We start from the raw sequence: 21,312 nt of genomic DNA, 5'->3' as shown, positions 1-21,312 counted from the left end.
ATAAATAAAATTAACATAAAGAACATTAGAACAGAAAAAAAAGCTTCATTAAATAAAAAAGCAACAAAACGTAATAAAAATACATAACTTATTATAAATGGCAATACTTAATGTACAAACTTAAGTATATTCAAAAGCTAAATTATTGGAATTCATAATATTAGAGTACAGATACTTTATCTTATATGTACTAATTAAAATTGTACAAATTTATACTGAATAATAAATACTCACTGATGTAGTAAATAAATTCAGTCGAAGTAACAAAACTTTTACTGTCTTGATAAAAACTGACTCAGAAATTACAATGATAATGTAAAAAATAATTTAAAATAATTCCTTAAAGAAACTCTTGTATAAAAACATACTTGTCATTATCTAAGAGATAAAAATAAATTTACTAAGAAAATAGCCACTATTTATAAGGGGGAATGATTTAAATTTTACGCAAAAATAAAGAATATTTTGAACAATTTGAGAAGCAATAAAAACTTTTACATGTATAAAATGATAACTAAACTAAGAAATCTTTTAAAATTACTATAATAAAAGATGAGAGACAAACATAGCATTTATTAATAATAGTTAAAGTAGTTCATATTGAAATTCCACTTATTAGCATGTATTAGTATTCAACATTGTTCAACAATTAGGCTAAAATATTAAAATAGATACTTATATTACACAACCTAAATAAAAACAAAATATTTTATATCACAACATAAACATATAAGTTAAAAGGAAAGTGACTCTAAACAGGGTTGCCAAATGTTTTTGGCAAATTTTCTCCAGGTTTTTAAAAGTACACATTTTTGGGTCTATTTTTAATTTAAAGTTAAGTTTAAGGTAAGAAACTGTTTTAAATAGTATAAAAACATTGAAAAGATACTGTAAAGCTACTTTTATTGTGTTTTTTTATTAGTAAATCTTTTTGACGATGACAAAAAATTTTATCTATATAGTAGATCTTTTGTGTCACATCGAAATTTTACTACTGAACATGTTAAAATTGTTATAATCTAGGTTTTTTTAGTGACTTTATTCAAAATTCCAGGTTTTTTTTTCAAAATTTCTTAAATACCACGTTTTTTGGCAACCCTGTTTAATGTATTAGGCCTTACCTTTTCATCGCTTTTTTTCACAACCATTTACTCGCACTAAAAACTATAAAACTATACAATTAACCAAAGAATTTATTCAAACTTCTACAAATGTTTTTTACGTATACTAATTAATAAGACAAAAGTCTTGCTATTTCTACCAACAAGTGTTACTAAAGCCATCTATATTTTTCTATACATTAAAAACATTCTCCTTTTAATCAAAAATTTTAGAAACTAGTTTTACAATTATTAGTAATAAAAATTGAATATTTTGATTATTTCTGGGTAAAAAATACTTGTTAAATACAAAACATACAATTATACTTTTCTAAACAGTTCATATTCAAACTTCAAATATTATTAGTGTTATCAACATTTTGTTAATAAAAAAATTAATCAGATTTTTTACTTATGTCGACTTCAATTCCATGGTCTTTCAATGTTTTTCTCAAAATATCAATTTGGTTTTGCTTTTCTGCTAACTGATTTAAAAGTTAATATTGATAAAAAAGTCAAACTAAAATTAAATATATTCAGGGTTGCCACGCTAAATTTTGTAAATTTAGCCTGAATTTTGAAGACTTTGACCGATTTAGCCTGACTTTTACTTTCACACATTTTGACCACACACTTCAGTTAAATACGTACTTTGAGTACATATATTTTGACAATTACGTGTTTATATTACACACTTTTATTAAGTACGCACACTAGTACACATTTCTTATTTAGTACGCATTTTTGAACCAAAAAAAAAACTTTCTGTTAGGTTTCTCTTTTATTTAGACTAGTAATTCTCAGATACAAACTTTCTACTGATTAAAGTACAACATTTGAGTATATATAACAGTTTCACTATAAAAGTTTCCTTGCCACAGATCACCATTACTAAAATGCATACAAAAACTGCTTGTTCAATTAGGGTAATCGTTTAACATGTTTCTGGAAAAATTTTGCAATTTTAGTCTGATTTATAAAAGATTTTTTTCTTAGTTGTTACCATTTAAAGCCCTTAAAAGTAAGGAATTTTGTAAATTCTAGAAAAATTTTCCAATTTTAGTCTGACTTTATAAAGGTTTTTTTTATTAAGTTTTTACCATTTTACGGCTTTGGAAATTAAAGAGTTTTGTAAATTTTTACTGACAAAAGCTGACATTTTAATCTAATAAACTGATTTAGCCTGACTTTTTCCATTTTTCCATAAAAGCTGACTAAGCCTGACCCGTGGCAACCCTGCTTACTGTTTAAATTGACCTAATTTTAAAATCAAAATAAATTCATATGTATTTAACTTAAGTAAAATAGATTTGAATTATATTCTGCCCTTTAAACTTGACCGTTTTTTAGATTTTCATGTAAAAAACATTAATTAAAATTATGTTGGTATTATTGGGCTGTGAAAACTAAATCCTTATTTTAAATAGTTGTAAAATTTGTATATATTACTTAAAAAACAACTTAATAAATTTATAAGTAAAAAAGTTATATAAATTAATAAAAACATATTTGAAAAATTAATCATACAGTAACTTCACGAATGAAAATAAAACGTTCTACAAAGCTATATATAAAACATATCAGATATAACATATTAAGAAGTGAAATATTAGAGATCCAATCAAGTTAATAGGCAAAAACTTTATTTAACTAATATTAATTTGAAGTAAAATGAATTAAGTTTGTACAAAGACTTGGTATATAGATTATTAAATAAAAAATATTAGACCTGATCTCGCAAACCACTGTAATCATTATCCACAACAGATTTCAGTTCTGAATTCACTTTTAGTAGTAATTGGATGTAATCAAATGCCTTTGCTAATATACCTCCCTTACTCTTAAAAAAATATTAAAATACATCATCTAGTCACAAACTATTTAGCTTTTATACATTAAAAATATTAACTTATATACACAGTGAAAATATATATTAAATAAAGTAGTTCTACTGTAAAGTTACTTTATATACAAGATTTTATTAACTATTACTAACATTTTTAAAAGTATTTCTGTTAAAACCAAAGCAATTCAAATTTCAGTTTTTATTTAAATTGGTTAAAACCAATTCAATGTAAAAACTAAGTTTTAAATACATTATAGAAAACTTAAAATAAGCTATTTTTTATTATCATAATTATTATATTGTGCTCTCATGAATTAAAAATACATAAAAGTAGCTTGGTTTGTACAAACTGCATTTTTAAACGTTTTTAAAAAACTGAATTTTTTTAATAAATAGTAGGTAAAACATATCAATAGGTTTATTTTGAATTAAATACAAACAAGAAGTTGATCAACTCACTTGACCCTGTTTAGTATTATCATTTTGACACTCTGGCACAATCTTGCTCAGTTTGATTATTCCCTGATTTATTTTATCTCTCCTACGACGCTCCACTGGTATTTAGTTTTAATTTATTTATATATTTAGATTTACATTAAATAAATAAAGTATTATAAACTTTCCTAAAAATTATTTTAAACTAAAAGTGGTGAGCAATTAAAAAAAAACAACTAATTTTAATTATTGTGTTATAAAAATTATACTATTTTAAAAATAAATTTAATTCTTAAAAAATTGTTCTTAAGAAGCCAAGATGAACAAAAATTTTAGCAGGTAGCAACAAATAACAAATTTAAGTCTGATCTAAGAACATATTAAAGTTTGTAAACATTGCTAATATATAGTGTTAAGTTTTTTTACTAACTACAAAAATATAAACTAATTTTATAAAAATAAAAAGTATTAACAGTAATTTACCTTCATTATGCTGAGTTCTTCTGTTTGAATCTCTGGTACTTGTGATTTTAGCTCTGATTTATTAAAAAACTATCAGTAATTGTTGTAAAAATGAAGGAGGAAAATTGTCATTAAAAATAACAAAGTGTACGCGTAAAAAAAGAAGTTTGAAATAAAGCTTAGTGTAACCTTAATAGTGTATATCAAATAAATGCAAAGTACTAATTTTAGTTTAAACAAGTGCTATAGACTTGAATAAAACTGAAACTTATTTGTTTATTTATACAAACTATAAAAGTTAAAAAAAATAGTTAAAGTATTATAACAAACTTGTTAATACTTCCAACGAGTCTTGAATTTTGTATAATATCACTTCCAGGAACAAACATGTAAACTGGATCTACAAAAAATATTGTTTATTTAATCATTTTAGAACTATACTTTTATATTACGAAGAAAAAATAAATAGACGATCAGAATGCACAAGCAGAAACTTTAAAAATTTTTTTTAGTAAATTAACAAAGTTTATGCTTAGTACAGGGTTGCCACTCATTTTTTCAATTTTTTTTCCAGGTTTTCCAAATTTCTTCAAGGTTTTTATAAGTACACACTTTTGGGTCTGTTTTTAGTTTTAAGTTAATTTCTGTTAAAGAAGCTGTGTTAAATAGAATAAAAGCAGTGAAGAGATACTGTAAAGTTACTTTAAATGTGTTTTTTAATAAGAAAAATTTTTGATGATGACAAAAAATCTTAATTATATGATAGATTTTTTGTGTCAAACCAAAATTTTACAACTGAAAATGTTAAAGTTAATAAAAATTCCAGGTTTTTTGATCAAATTTCCAGGTTTTTTTCAAAATTTCTCAAATTCCAGGTTATTTTAGCCTAAATTTTCAAATTCAAGGTTTTTCCAGGTAAAAGGGCAACCCTATCAGTAAGATGCCAGACATACTTTATAGTATAGATAAAACTTACCAGCATCCTAAACGCTCTAGCAACTAAATTTAAAAGTAAATTTGTTATGAACTGTTTTAAAGTACAAGAAATACTTGAGATAACAAAACAAAATAAAAATGAATTTTATTTCTACAATAAGACATTTGGACATAATAAAAACTTAATAATAAACTCGCATAAATTAATTAAGTAATAAAAGAATAATAAATACTGTACATTCTTTTTACTAGTTTATAGTGTTTATAAGAATTAAAATTTAATCTATAATAATTGTGCTTCTGAATGACTAAGTTACTCACATAACCAACATTCTTAAATTATTTTAAGTGTATACAAATATATATAACATAAAAATTAGGCTTTATTCAATCGCTTTAAAATAGTAAAGTTTTATAAAAGTTATTTTATTTCTTTACTCAGTTTATAAAGAGCATAAGTACTTTGAAATCATAAAGAGTTAACTAATTTAGTGCGTTTTGTGCACTTACATCATTAAACTTGTTTTTTTCATGCCTTAAATAATTAATTGCAATCTACAAAATACCGTGAGAAAATTTATCTAAGCTAATACATACACATGCAAATTCATTACAAATGCTCATCGTACTTTTTTCATATTAAGCTGTAATAAAAATCAACTTAAACGGAGAGTAATATGCGGTAGCCTAGTTTTATATTACAATGCATATGCTCATATGATCTAATAAGTACATGAAAAACAATTAATAAACTGAAAATCGAACGATTTCAAATTGTAAAGAGTACAAAAATAAATGTTGCTACGTATTCAGTATGTTTAATTTAATTAATATAGATTCTGTTCTAGCAACTACGATCACAATAACTTATAACATGTTCGAGTTTCCTACAATTTATACCAAGTATAAATTAATGTATCAACAATTTTTTTTATATGCAAAAGGAATTAATTTTAGAATTTAAAAATAATAATTCATATACGTTTAAATAAACAAACAGAGAGAGCTATTAGTATAGTTAACAAGAAAACTTTATATCACATTAAGTAATTATAAGCAATTAAGCTGAAATGAATATTTTTGGTTTATTTAAATAAATATAAAATATATAAACAAAACTTGACGAAAAACTATTTACAACACATGACTACTTAAGAGACAAAAACTCGTGTTTTATAAATCATGTCTGAAAATAATACATGTGATGTCATATATTTAGTCAATTCGTGAATCTAAGTTTAAATTTTTTGTTTTTAGAGAATTTTTTATTATATTGTAACGATTTGTTATTTGAGTATTAATCAAACATAAAAATCAGTATTACAAAATTGGATTTATATAAAAAAAAAACAATTTTGGTTAGTTTCAGAAAACCACCCCAATACAAACTGTATGGGACACAAAAAATGCGACCTTAGGAGTTTTTAGCTAGAATTTTCTATACGTGGTAATTATCAAGAAAAACACATTGCGCACAATTTAAAACGATTTGTAGAAAGTTTTATCGTAGCATTTCTTAATTTTTTGAAAAAAGTATAAAAAGCGGTTGAAAATCTAATTATTAACATAAACAAAGAAAATAAAAATTTAAAAAAAAGTTTTTATTAAATAGAATTTAAAAATATCTAGGTTTTATAATCTGTTTTATCTTAAAAAATATTTATAGTTTTGCAAAAATAAAAAGTGTTTGTAGGTACAGTGCTTCCTCGCTAATCCGGTCCTCGCTAATCCGGTTCCTCGCTAATCCGGCCGGTTTTAGTCGAGAAATCGACTTATTTACTTTAGCGTTTTTAGCGTTTAATTTCATTTTACTTCGAAAAAGTATTCAATTTACGTTTTATAAGTATGCAAACAATATATTGTTACGTCATAATAAAGTATCATTTGTTTAATCTTAAGTTTTTTCATACTTTTCCCGCTCAGTTGTAACAAACTTGTTTATATTCATTTGCAATTTTTCTGTCTTTGCTAAGCAAATTACACTTTAATATACTACAATCAACATATCTGGATAAGACAGCAAAAAAACGAAAACGCGTTCAACTAACAATTGAAAACAAGTTAAAAGTTTGCTAAAAGTTTGTTCATGACAAAAGTTGTCGACACCGTTTCATCTGCTTCGGGTATGGTAAAGCCTTCTTCCATTAGAAACTCATGGAAGAAATTAATGCCATTACAGCAAAGCTCTTCCATGTAAAGCATAGACCCTTCAGAAAAAACTCAAGACAACGAGTTTGTACAGCAATTTGCGAGATTAAATACCACATTTACAGAAGATTATATTCAAAGATGGATGAGTTGCGATGGTCCTGGATATGAGCATATGGACGAGCAAGGAATTGTTGAACTGGTTACTGGGGATAACGAAAAGGAGGCTGTTGAAGTTGTTGAAGATGAAATTGGTGTTTCCTAGCCTTCTAAGTGTTTATTTTCTCATGCTGAAGCCATGCAGAAAATGGACGATTACTTAGCTTACTATCGTTGCCAACCAGAAGCCACACCTGAAGATGTGTCAAAACTCATCCAATTTCAAGAGTTTTCTGCTAATAAAACGAGAAAGCACTGTAAAACAATCTTCCATTCTTTCTTTTTTCAAAAAAAAATCTTAATTTAGTTAAAGTGTTAACAGTGTATTTTTTTTCATAAATTTTGAACTTATAAAATTTTGTTTCGTTTAGTTTTGTCTGTTTTAATTCTTTTTTCTTTGAATAAAGTTAAATATATTAAATTAACAGAAATTTTATAGTACGTTTTGTTATATACATTCATAATATAACTAAGGTAGATAATTTGTAAAAAAAGCGATATTTTGTTTTTATCCGGCCAAAGGAAAATCCGGCCGTATTTTCAAAAAAATCTTGCCCAACTTGGCCGGATTAGCGAGGAAGCACTGTAATAATTAGACCTAAAACTGATATTTTTAACTTTTTTCAAATATATATTTCTTTTTAAGTTGTCGTCCTTTAATCTTTTTTTTAAGAAATTGAGTTGTCGGAATTTAATAGTCTGCACCCATCGATAAGAATTTAGACTCTTGTATATTATGTCTCCATTATAAAAAAAATAAACCATTAAAAAATAGTTATTAATCACTTAAAACTTTAGTTTAATATTTTGTAATAAATTGCCTTCGACCTCTATGGCCTTAACACAATGAAATCGTTATATAAAATTTACAAAACAAATAAAAAACTAATACTACTTCAAATAATACTGAGTTTTCAATTTCTATTTAAAATTCCCACAACATAAGGTATAACATAAGTTTAATTGAGGTTATCTTTATAATTTTCAATTTTGATTAAAGTAAATAAATAAAAATTCTTATCAATATATCTAACCATAAATTGTTATTGAACTAAAATTTATGCGTTTAAATATTTTACTTTTTAATAAAAATAATTAAATTAAATGTATGGTTTCTTTACTTATGTTAATTATAATTAAAAATAGTAGCTTATGAGTTACTAGTCAGTATGAAACATAAAATCAATGTAATACTCTAATTATTATAATCAAATCAGTAAGCTCTTAGAAAAAAAACCGCTAACAAAAGTCAAAACGTGGAGCTTTAAATTTGATGAAATTTATCATACATTTCTTAATTTATTTTGGAACAAAAATGGTTTTACTATCAAAGAAAGTTTAACACCTACAAAAAAAATTAAAAATTACAACTATGAAAAAACTTCAAAAAATTATATTTATAGACTTAAGGTTTACTAGTATAAAAAATTAAATTAGTAAAATAACTCAAGGTAAACAAAACAAAAAATCTATAAAGCTATGATTTTTGTAGATAGTATACTATTAAACTAAATCATTTAAACTTAGTTTTACTTAAACTTAATAAATACACATTCATTTTTAATAACTATTTCTTGTTAACAACTTTTAGTACGACTGTGATTAAATATAGTTAATCAGAACTATATTGCTATAAAAATTATTAAGGCTAAAAGGGGATTCAACATTTTTTTTACAAAAAATAATATTTTCTCCTATGTGAAAACTATAAGTATAGACTACAAGCTGGTTTTTAAAGTATTTAAAAATGTTATTTACCTTTTGAGGTAGTGTAATTTTTTTTAAGTTTCTAATGCAAACGTATAGACCAAAAATTTATTATTGTTAGTTATACCAAAAAGTTAAAATTCACTAAAAACTTATCTTTTCCTTTGTTTTTTGAGCTAAAACATAAATTTTTTCAGAAATATTCCTCATATAGTTTAAAAGCCTTTGAATGTAGGAATTAAAAAAGTAGACATAAAAAATAAAAATAGGTGTGTTTTTACTTGATGAAATTTTTATTAAAAACAATACCATTTTATAAATATTTAAACATTAGTAATAAACTTACTGTAATAATTCGAAAGTTTAAATATGAAGGAGGAGATAGATATTTAGTGAATTAGTATTTTTTTTCGTTTTCGATTTTCTCTTTTCATAAGGAGCCTACTGAGCTCATTGACTTTGATTGCTTATATCTCGAAAGTTATTTATGATTTTGTTAATTAATAAAAAACGTCTGTTAGCTAAATTGAAAAATTACAAAACAAGATCAACTTGTAAGTAGCAAGATGGACCCCCCTAATGGCCTTAATATATAAAATTATAAAATTAACTTTTTTTTTTTTATTCTTATACTATTTATGTAACTTTATATATAAATTTATTATTATTATACTATTTTAAAATGAAACTAAATATTTCATTACTTACTAGTACTACCATCAATGTTGTTAGTACTAATATCAGTATTAGTGTTTCCACTGGAAAAGAAAGCATTGCTACTTTGAATTCTGTTGCTTGTTGAAGTTTCATCATTCGATGTAGGATTTGCAAACACTACCTACAAAACAAAAAATTAAATAAAAAACCTAATTACAAATTACTGTAACATATATAATATGTTCAACTGAAAAAGTATACCACAATTAACTAAGACAACCCAAGATCAAAACTAAAATTGTTTTAATCTAAATTACATGATCACATTACTACGAAAAGATATGTGTATTTATTTAAAGTTTTATTATAAAACTTTGGTAAATAGTGCTCGACAAAAAATTGGAGCAAACGGTTATTTAGTTAAATAACAAAACAGATTTTTTTACATATATTTCACACATGCTGTTTCATATGATCTTCAGAAAAACTTTTGTTTGTTATAAATTTTCATACAGTTTTAGAACATTACGAACTTTAAAAACACTATGACGCAGTTATTGTTTTGATGTTAAAGAATGTAGTATCTTGAATTAATACAAAACAAAATACGCAGCTTAAATTCAACGTCAGCTAATTGTAGTACATTTTTAAACATCATTTAATGGGTCACAATGTCTTTAAAATTTGTATTTTTCCAAAATTTTATGAAAAGTTCTAGCGAACAAAAATTTTTTTACAGATCATATGAAATAGCATATGTGAAACATAAGTAAAAAACTGTGTTTTATTATATAAATAAATATATAGACATGTATGTAATTATTTTTTATAAAAAACCTCCAAACTTTCTGACAGCCGTTTTGACGCACAAAAGCGTCAGTTATCAAAGGAAATAAAATCTATTAGAAAGGTACTTACGTTAGAAAGGTACATAAGTATACATTATGGCGTTGTCCACGGACTTTGCAAAACAAGTAAATTAGAGTATATAAACGTATAAACATATATATAATACCATTAAACTGAAAAACGAACCTAGCAAGTTTTTATTCTAATTTACATAAAAGGATATAAAACTGCCTTAAATTTTACTAAATAAAACAAATTAAAACATATCTGAAGTTGTAAAAATAAAATCTAGTTTATTTCTTATTCTAAATAAAACAAACTATATATATTTGCTGGTGTACAACAAATTAACTATTTTTTTAATAATCAAGTTGAAAAAATATGCTTTTCTCTCTTTACTGTGCATTTATATCTTATTAAAGCTTTAATTGCAAAACTCATTAAAGTCACCATTTAATCACCATTTTACAACTTAAAAAAGTTGTTTATTTTATCTAAAAATATTTAAAAAAGCTTTCTTTTATGAAACTCAAAATATTTATGTAAGAACTTTGTTTTATCATAATCATTAACTTGCATGTAGTTTGTTTAAGCTATTTTTTATGTTTTTCTAAAAGCTAAAACTTCTTTTATATGAATTGAATATAGATACTTTTTTAAAACACCCTAATAACAATAAAGTATAACTTAAAAAATCTAGTTTCCAAGTAGAAAACTGTATAAAAGTTTAAAAAATATTTTTTTAGATTACAAAAAATAATATGTAAATCTTGATCATGCCAGTAAACAAATAATAAAACAATGTATATAACTATCAAAAACTTGATTTTGAATTATTAACAACTAAGTATTGTTCTAAAAAAGAGTCTAAATTAGTTTAACAATTATAATTTTATAGTTTTTTCCAACCTGTGGACCCTGGTTTTGTTGCGAATTGAGAATTGGAACTATATTGATTCCTTGCGGTGAATCTCCTGAATTCACTGATACAAGACGATATGACATCTAGTAAACAGTACTTTGTTATTTAAATAGTAAAAATGAATTGAAAAACAAATTGTCTTTAACTTTCTCAAAATTAACAATAAAATTATATTTCACAAAAATTACAAAAATTATATATATGTTTTTGTATTTTCAATTTATAAATATTTCAAATGTGTCTGATTTTTAAAAAATACTCAACTAATCTCAAGTGATATAAATGTACTGTTATACCTAGTATATTTAATTTAAGTCATGTAAGAGGTTCAGGTATTTTCGAAGTTTCTCAAATTTCAGATGTTTTTGTTTAAATTGTCTAATTCCAGGTTCTTCCAAGAATCCATGTTTTTGGCAACCCTGACTTAAACTACATAGCTTTTAGGAAAAAAAAAAACAGTCTATAAGCTTGTAAGGAAAAAAAGACTATATCTTAAAAATTGGAATTCAATAGTTTACAGGGTTTGTGTGCAAAAATTGTTTCAATTTAGCCTGATTTGACCGATTTAGCCTGATATTTTTTCAAAGTAAGTAAAAATTACCTTTAGAAGTCATTTTGGGTGTCAGGGGGTCTTAATTAGTAAATTAACAAAACAAAAGTACTCACAAACACTACTTTTAAAGAAAATAAAAACTTAACAAAGTTATAATCAACATCTTTCAATTGCCTACCCAGCAACTTGAATATTTTTATCTGGTCATCGTAAAATCTGCTTCAATGAATTGTTATCTTTATCAAATTTTTGGGCTCAGTTGCAACTATTACACATCACGAATATTCAAAGTTTGTGTCAAATAATCCTTGAATTCGTCAATTATAAGGGTTACATGACAATTCAAATTCGGACAATTCAAATTCCGACAACTCAAATTCTTAAAAAAATAATTAGAAGACTATATCTCAAAAAATAATTGAAATTTGAGAAAAATAAAAAATGCTTATGTAGACCTTATTAATATCTACAAGCCACTTTTTATTTTTTGCAAAATCTTAAATACTTTTTAAGATATTTTAAAACTACTAAAAATAACTATGTTTTTTACTTTATTTAAACCATATACCAAAAAGTATTCAATGTTTTGCAAAAAGAAAAAAATTGCTTGAAGATATTAATAGGACTTACATATGTATTTTTTATATTTGACAAATATACATTACTTTTTTAGTTGTGGCCCTTTCAATTTTTTTTAAGAATTTGAATTGTCGGAATTTGAATTGTCCGAATTTGAATAGTCGTGCACCCAATTATAAGTTACATTACTGGTCAAATTTTTTTTATTAAAACAGAACTCAGAACAAGTCTTTGAAAGAAAAACAGGCAGAACTTTTTATCCAGGCAGAATACTCTTTATTTATCAACCAACTATCATTGAAATAAGCTTATCCCTTAACTTATGACATAATGCTATCACTTAACTAATTATAGTAAATTAACTACATCTGAAAAATATTAACTGCTAATTAAAATTGTCTAAATTTTATAATAAACTAAAATTTAAAAAAAGTACAATAATAATTACTATCAGCTCAATAACTTGTAAAATAAAATTCTACTATGAATATATAAATAGAAAGTTAAATCTTTAAACTAAGTTTTAGTCTTGTGAATATCTCTAATAACTTTAGATAAACAAGCAGTAAAATATTTATATGAATAAAGTCCTAAGAGTTTTGTTCTAAAAAATGTTTGGTATAAAGCTAAAAAATTAGAAATTAAAACAGTTAAACCAACTAAGCTCTGAAAAACATAGCTGATGTAAACAAATTCAAACAAACAGACAAGTTGTTGAATTAAACTGTAATGTTTAAACTGTGTTTTTTATGAATTTCAATATTTACAGGGTTGCCAAAAGTTTTTAGCAAATTTTCTTTAGGTTTTCAAAATTTCCTCCAGGTTTTTAAAAGTACACATTTCTGGGTCTATTTTTAGTGTGAAATTAAATTTAAGGTAAGAAACTGTGTTAAATAGTATAAAAACATTGAAAAGATACTGTAAAGCTACTTTAAATGTATTTTTTAATAAAATAAATTTGATGATGAGAAAAACTTTTTATCTATATGATTTTTTTTTGTCTCAAACGAAATTTTATTACCTAACATAGGTTTTTCCAGGTTTTTTTTTCAAAATTTCTAAAAATCCTGGTTTTTCAAAGTTTTTTAGCCTAAATTATTAACTTCCAGGTTATTGAGGGTTTTTAGCAACCTTGTAATTATGACATATATAATAAACTCAAAACAAAATAAAAAATATTCTTAATACTTTTAGAAATTCTACAAAAGGTTTTAAGCATTTGTTTTTACAAATACTGACTAATTTTGCCTTAAATAACTAAATTTATATCTAAAAATAAATTCACACCTTAATAATATTTACTCAAAAAAAAAATTCTCAATTTTTTTTTAATTCAGAAGTTTTCATGCATTAGAAATAACATAAACTGACATTTTGCAGTTTTTTCAAAAAAAACTTATTTAGCCTGATGCGCACAAACCCTGAGTTTATCATAATTAACATCAAAAAAAGCTTTTATAAGTAGAAAAATCTAGTATACAAAACTATATTATAGCTATCATTTTATCTTAAAAACTATTCTGTGCACTGTAAAAAAGTTTCTATACTCAGGTGCACACATTAAGTAACACTGTATTAAATAATAGACAACTTACTTTTTGAGTTAGATCAGGGTTCCCCCTCGTTTTTTTTTTAAATTTTCCAGGTTTTAAAAATTTCCTCCAGGTTTTTAAAAGTACACATTTTTGGGTCTATTTTTAGTTTTTAGTTAAGTTTAAGGTAAAAACTGAGTTAAATAGTATAAAAATATTAAAAAGAAACAGTTAAGCTACTTCAAATGTGTTTTTTAATAAAAAAAGTTGATAATGACAAAACTTTTTTATCTATATGTAGATTTTTTGTGTCAAATCAAAATTTTTCTACTTAAAAAGTTAAAATTGTTTAAAATTACAGGTTTTTTAAGTTTTTTTTTTCCTTAATTGTCAATGCCAGGTTTTTCTAGGTAAAGTGGCAACCCTGATACATTTTAGTCTTAAAAAATTGTAAAAATTAAAATAAACTAAAAACAAAACTTAAAGTAATTTAGTAGGTTAACTTAAAGAATTGTACACATTGTACACTTACATTTCCGTTTGGTTGTAAAGCTGAAGTATTGATAATGTTGTACTGATCCAAACTTGAACTATTGTTAGATGAACCATTACCTGGTTTAAAGAAAAATTATAGAAATTATAAATAATTTCTACAAATATGATTATCCATTAAAAATTTCTAAGAAAATACATTTAATTCCTTTGGTAAAACATAAACTAATTTTGAGCTGTATTTATTTGGTCAAACTAGAAAAAAAATTGTTTGATGCTCTTTAAAGCAAAGAAATAATTAATTTCTAAAAATTGTATTTAATTTAAGAAAACAAAGTTCAGTTAGTGATAGACTATGTTATTCTAATAGATTTAGAGTTATGCAAAAGATTAATCTTCACAACAAAAAATTTCATGGTACTGCTAAAGAGCTTGAGATTTAAAAATTAGAATATTTTTTTTTTTCAAAAAATTTCATAAGAGCTCTACATAAGACTGTTTTTAATTTATTGTTATAGATTACTATCAAAAAAGGGCACACTGTTAAGAGTGGATTAATATGAGATTCAATCTATAAATAGGTAATTATGAACTTATATTGTACAACATAGTCTTTAAAATATCCTTGTAAAATCCTGTGTTTTCAAAATTGAAGTTTTTTGAGAGTTTGGAACCCAAAATTTATACAATTACTTAAACATGAAGTATAAAGTGTCAAATATTTTTTTTGCTTTAAAATAAATACAATGATAAATATTTTGTAATTTTTTTAATTTTAAAAAAATAAAGCTTGTAAAAATTCTAGATTACAAAAAGTTTTATTAATAAAAAATTAACTGTACCTGAATATTAAACATATAAAGATTATAAAAGCAAATTATTTGGACTGTAAGCAGTTTTTATTAAAGTATAACAAAAACAAAAATTAGAGTAATGTAATTTTTTTTTAGAACGATTGTCTTTGAAACAATAAATTAGTTTTCCAGTTAAAGTGATCAAGATTAGAAACTTTGTTTTAAATATTCATATATGCCTTATAATAGTTATAAAACATTGTTTTCAAGTAACTTTATTTTGGACAAAAATTTTTGCATATCTACTTATCATTTACAACATCTTAAAGCACAGAAACTATTGTAATAAAACTAAAACTTAATTTGATTTCTAGTTTAAAAAAACAAACTTTAGTGTAAATATAAACTGTATGCAGCATAAATATATTGGATATCTGTTACTTAAAGTCTAATAGCTTTGGTTATAGAATAAATTTCAAAAACTAATGTGAAAATTATTTCATTTTTTAAATCTAGATCTATCTGACATATTAATTTTGAAAGCATGTAGTAAAACTTATATATTTTCTTTTCTATTTGCAATTCACAGTGTATAGAATTTTCCCTGTATTTTAAGAATATCTCTATTGAATCTAGATCTAGATTAACTTTTCATAACAAAAATTAGGTTACCAGTAAGGTTTAGCTTCTAGATTAGCAGTGGGAAACGTAAACAATTGACGGCTAGATCCAAAAAACTATTAGTCCAAAATTTTGAGTAAGTGATCTACCGGATTCTGCTGGATCCTTTTTTAGATCCGGATCCTTACTTAAAAATATTATCTGATCCTGCTGAATACTAATTTTAGACAAGGTTCCAGATCCAAATAGAAACTAATTTCAAAAAATTTGGATCAGGCTGTATGCTAATTGATCGGGTATTTCAGAATTTTAAATCAATTTATCAACTACCAAGGTTCTCAAGCATGAAATTTTATGTTAATTTTTATTAAGTGTTCATAATTCTATATTTATTATAACTCTGGACCGAATTAATACTAGTTTATCTTATGAAAACAATAATTTACTTACTAATTTTACTTACTAATTTACTTACTAATTACTCGAGCCTAAAATTTCAAGCTGAAATATTACAAATTTTTAACTATTCGAAATTATCTATTTTTGGCAATCCTTGGCTGGAGTTCACATTAATTAAGTTATTCAGAAGTCAACTAACATTACAATATTAAACTACTATCTTTTAAGGGCATAGGGGGGTCCGACATTTTTTTTTTGCTAAAAATAATATTGGATCTTATATGAAAGCTTAAAGTACAAACTAAAAGCCAGTTTTTATAGAATTTAAAAATATTAACAATTTTTGAGATATTGTAATTTTTATTAAAAGTTTCCGATACAAATGTATGGACCGCAAGTTTTTCAGAGTCAATTTTCTCAGAAATTTAAAAATTACTAAAAACCTATCTTCTCCTTCATTTTTTGAGATAGATACCTCAAACTTTTAGGAAACGTTCCTTTTATAATTTAAAAGACTTTAAATGTTGGAAATTTTAAAATACTTAAAAATAAAAATTTTAGATAAAAAAAACAAAAAAAAAGGTGGTTTTTTTAATAAAAATTTTATTTTTAAAATTAAAAAAATTCTTGCATTCAATCTTTTTAAAATTTAATAATACACTTTCTGTGAAAATTTGAAGAAGATTCTTTAAAAAATGAAGAAGGAGATAGATTTTTATTGAAATGGTCTTTTTTTGTGTTATTAGTTTGAGCCTTCCATTAGGAACCTATTGAGGTCACCGACTTTGACTGCTCATATCTCAAAAAATACTTTGAAATTTTTCAAGCGGTTAAAAACGTCTATTAGCTCAGGTAAAACCCTATAAAATAAGATCAACTTGTAAAAATCAAGGTGGACCCCCCTATGCCCTTAATTTAAATAAACTTATAAAGATTCATTACATATTTTTTCACGCATAAAGATCATCAAAGTTAGTTCAGCAAACAATTGTTTTTGATAAATTGAGAAAGAACAATTTATTTTATTTGAAGCAGAACAAGAACAAAATGGTGTTTTTATCACCACAAAAATAAAAAGCCATTTTCAAAAAGGTTTTCAGGGTTGAAGTCTTACAGATTTGTTTAGAGAAAATAATTCAAAAGAGGCTTTGTACAAACTTTATAATATTTACATTGGCTGCTCAGATTTTAAATAAATTTTTAAAATGCTTAGCCGGCTGGATCATCCACTTGCAGGCCCGATCAATTTTGTCTGCGGGCCGGATTCCATTTAAATTTAAAAAAGGTTGGGGCCAGTCATTTTCACTTTGCAGGCCAGATCAAGCCCGCGGGTCATACGTTGCCCACCCCTATTCTAGATTTAGTAATAAACCAAGCAAGACTTTTCTTAGTTTTATTTTTTATTAAGAAATCTTTGAATGAATATACAACCTTAAAACATTGAGAAAAGCACTTACCAATACTTGAGGAATCACTATTATCATTCATATTTATACTTTTCTTTTTACTGAAAATAAATAATTTAATAAAAAATTTGTTATAGACTAATCAATACTTACAAAATTTGTATATAAAATATTACTTTGTTTTTGAATTCTAAACATTTTTGAAAAATTTCTGTTGCTCAGATAGTTACTAAGTTAAAGAAATGTAGCGGAAATGCTAATTTTTTAATTTTAGTTGATAATGTTTTCAAAACAATCAACTTTTTTTTATATTTTGTAAAAAAATAAACTATAACTTTTTTAATATTTTGTTCAGCCTACCTTCCTTTATAAAAGATTTAATTGTGTATCTACAACTCGTCAGACTAGATGTTTACTAAATTTTGAATTTAAACTTGTTGTAACAATGGGAAGTTATAAGAAGAAAAATTTGTGACAATAATAGAATACATCTATTAAAAAGTTCACAAAAATCAACAATCTAATTTCCTAGTGAAAGGACAGGAAAAATTAAAAAAAATATTTGATTTTTTTTAATCAACAATTTCGGAATTCTTTCCAAAATATCTGATTCAGACTGAATTTTTTGCATCAAATTTTAGAAATAATCTATTAAGCCTTCAAGAAAATAAAAGACAACGTAAAGCTCTAACTAATTTAACCATCAAACAACATTAGAAAAAGTAATAAACAGCACAGTTTATACCCATTTAAAAATTTCATAAAATATTCTTATTATTTAATTTGTTTTACACTTGATTTTTTTTTTTTTTAATAAATTTTATATTAGTCACAACTTGTTTTTCGAATAACATGAATACTTTTAAACTAAAAACTTGTAAATTCTAGACACAAACTAGTCTATTTTAAAAGCTTTTATGTTTGAAAATAGTTTTTATAAAAAAAAAGAACATGAAGAAAACTTTAAAATTGACTAAAGTTGACAAAAAACTGCTTAAAATTGGGAATTTTTCAGCTCAAGTGCAAAAAACAAGTTGTGAGGAAATAGTAGTTTTATTAAACAAATATAACATAGCAAAATATTCTATGTCAAAGTTAAATTTCATGACTTTTAAATGTATTTTTAGAATTTCAATTTATAATAACAACTGAGCAACATTGTTTGCCTTAAAAAAATTAAAAAAAAAGTTAAGTGTAATTTTCCATAACAATAAATAAATTCTTATTTACAGTCAAAGCTAATTCTGATACATTGTGAGCATTACTGTTTGACAAGTTTACTATAAACATGTTTTTTTGTTCATGACACCTGACTTCCAACCGTATATAATTTAAAAACATGTCCTAGGATTATTAAAAACCTAAAACTTTCTTGATTTTTTATTAAAAACAAAACTATCCTGAGACAGCCTGAGTTAAAAAATAAAATTCAAAATATCCTGAGTTATTATGAGTGTATGGCAACCCTGTAAAAACATTTATTTATTTATTTTCTTTAAAAAAAAAACAAATTATTGCACTATTTAATTCTTATGGTGCATAAGGAGTTAAACCACTTTTTTTATTACTTTTATTATCTACATAAAAAACTAAGCTATCAGTTGTTTTTGATGGGTTTTAAAAACTGTCCTGGACATGACACTAAACTGTATCCTTGCTGTATGACTCAATAACCGGAAGGATTATGGGCAAAACTTTTTGAGCACTTTTTTGTGGTTCAACAAACAATAAAAAATTTAAAGTAGTTTTTGAGATATAACAGGGCTGCCACTTGTTTTTTCAAAAATTTTTCCAGGTTTTCAAATTTTCCTTAGGTTTTTTTGAGTACACATTTTAGGGTCTATTTTTAATTTAAAGTTAAGTTTAAGGTAAGAAACTGTGTTAAATAGTATAAAAATATTGAAAAAATACTGTAAAGCTACTTCAATTAAAAAAAATTTGATGATGACAAATAATTTTTTATTTACATGATAGAATTTTAGAGTCAAATAGAAATTTCACTATTGATCATGTGAAAATTGCTAAATTGCAGGTGTTTCCTGTTTTTTTGTCTAAATTGTCAAATTCCAGGTTTTTTCAGGTTTCCAGGTAAAGTGGCAACCCTGTATAAAGAAAGAAAGAAAATGTGAACGCTCACAATTATGATCAATGGATAAGTGATCAATCAAAGTTAGAGGGTTCAATAGGTTCTTAATAAGAGGCACAAACTAAAAAGGTGAAAATAGATTATTATACTAAAAATCTATCTCCTTCTCAAGTTTTTAAGCCATTGATTAAAAATTTTAACAGAGTAACCTTTAACAAATTTTGAAAGGAAATATGCTTTTTAATTTAATTTTTTTTTAATACAAAAAAAGTAAAACAAAGTTTATAACAAATTATCATAAATTAATACTAAAATGAAGGATTAGATAGATTTAGTGAATTTCTCAATTTTTCAAGAAAAATTGCTAAGAATTTTTTTTATTCAATACTATGGTATCACATTTTTGTACATAACTGGTTATATCTCAAAAATTAATTGATTTTTTTATGTTTAAAAAAAAGCATTTTGTAGTTTATAAGCTCAGCTTTCAAATAAGAGCTAATGTTAATTTTTATTTTAATGTTGGACCCCATAGACATCTTATCAAAGGATAGTTGTGTTTAGAAACAATAAAGTTCGTGTGACAAAGTTACTGCATGTATGGAAATGAAAATTAGTATACTTACTAATGATAACCTAAATTTTTTATGTGTAATTAATGTGCCTTGATGAAAAAAAAAAACAATTAATACTTAAGTAAAAAAATTGTGAAACACAGACAAATAGTATAACTTATATTGTAATTACTTCAAAAGGTAAATTTATTTGATGATCAAAAATAGATGTCAACAAATAGTATACTAACTTAAGTGCTATTGAAAAATTGTATGTTACAGTAATTAGTTTTTGCTGCAAATAAATATATGCTGACTGTTTCATCAACAATACTTATATTAAGGGGGGTTTACTGAATGTTTTTCAGAAGTGGTTGTTGTTTGTATAATTTCAGATTTTAATACAACAGCAATTATGTACAGTACTGTGCAATAGTAAGAGCTAATATCATTCATTTGCAAATTGATGTAGCAACTAAGTTTTTTCATACTTTTAGTAAATAAAACAAATCTTTCTCATTTAAGTTATTATACAAGTATGAAACCATACATGTGCATTTGAGATCACCTGACTTAATCATGGGAACAAAGTTTTATCATGTGACCCTGGATAAGCAAAAAGGTAAAATGCTGTGACATTTAAAATAAAGAATATTTTAAACATTTTGATTTTTTGCTTATTTACACATTGTTATTAGCTCTAAAGAGATGTAACTACAACTAATTTTTACTTGATTATGAAGCATTAGTAATTTAATGTTGAACTTATACAATCTTTTATCTCATTAAACTACTGAAACCATGTGATGTCAATTAAAAGTGTTAGACCAGAATCTCGACTCCAGATATTTAAAAAATGAACATTGGCTTTTTAAAGTTTCGCTAAATGTTTATAAACATCTAAAGCAAAGTCATGTAAAAAAACATTCGAAAGTGTATAAGAAAATTAAAACATGTCTTTCGTTTAACGTTTTTTAAATCAATATTAATTTTAATTAATATCAATCAAAAACTTATACCCACCACTTAAAAAAAAAACTTCAGTTTAATTAAAAGATGAACATATTAAAATAGA

General features: G+C 24.3%; 1 protein-coding gene across 2 annotated transcripts; it reads right to left on the bottom strand.

The window, feature by feature from the left end:
• Positions 1–285: 285 nt before the first annotated feature.
• On the bottom strand, positions 286–18,259 carry LOC145829188 (upstream stimulatory factor 1-like). 2 transcript variants are annotated; one of them, XM_082936917.1, is made up of 10 exons: positions 17,958–18,259; positions 17,649–17,698; positions 14,418–14,497; positions 11,209–11,304; positions 9,502–9,631; positions 4,174–4,243; positions 3,865–3,917; positions 3,406–3,500; positions 2,830–2,940; positions 286–1,585 (listed from the first exon to the last, which is right to left on the bottom strand). In XM_082936917.1, the coding sequence occupies exons 2-10, from the start codon at positions 17,677–17,679 to the stop codon at positions 1,496–1,498; spliced, it is 756 nt and encodes a 251-aa protein (XP_082793043.1). In that variant the 5' UTR covers positions 17,680–17,698; positions 17,958–18,259; the 3' UTR covers positions 286–1,495. The 2 variants fall into 2 exon arrangements, with proteins under 2 accessions (XP_082793043.1, XP_082793044.1); XM_082936918.1 differs by lacking the exons at positions 17,649–17,698; positions 17,958–18,259 and adding an exon at positions 15,844–15,961.
• Positions 18,260–21,312: the final 3,053 nt, after the last annotated feature.

Source organism: Thalia democratica, chromosome 2 (genome assembly GCF_965202585.1).
Source record: "Thalia democratica chromosome 2, ktThaDemo2.hap1.1, whole genome shotgun sequence".
NCBI lineage: Eukaryota > Metazoa > Chordata > Thaliacea > Salpida > Salpidae > Thalia > Thalia democratica.
The sequence above is the reverse complement of the archived record's forward strand: the minus strand, read 5'-3'. Positions and strand labels throughout refer to the sequence as shown.

Bases quoted from the DNA above. Each gene is read 5' to 3' on its own strand.
- LOC145829188 (XM_082936917.1), bottom strand. From the start codon at position 17,679: ATGAATGATAATAGTGATTCCTCAAGTATTG. The intron at 4,244-9,501 runs GTAAGTAATGAA...TATTTTTTGTAG, and splicing joins CAACATTGATGGTAGTACTA to ATCCAGTTTACATGTTTGTT. The intron at 2,941-3,405 runs GTGAGTTGATCA...TATTTTTTTAAG, and splicing joins ATAATACTAAACAGGGTCAA to AGTAAGGGAGGTATATTAGC.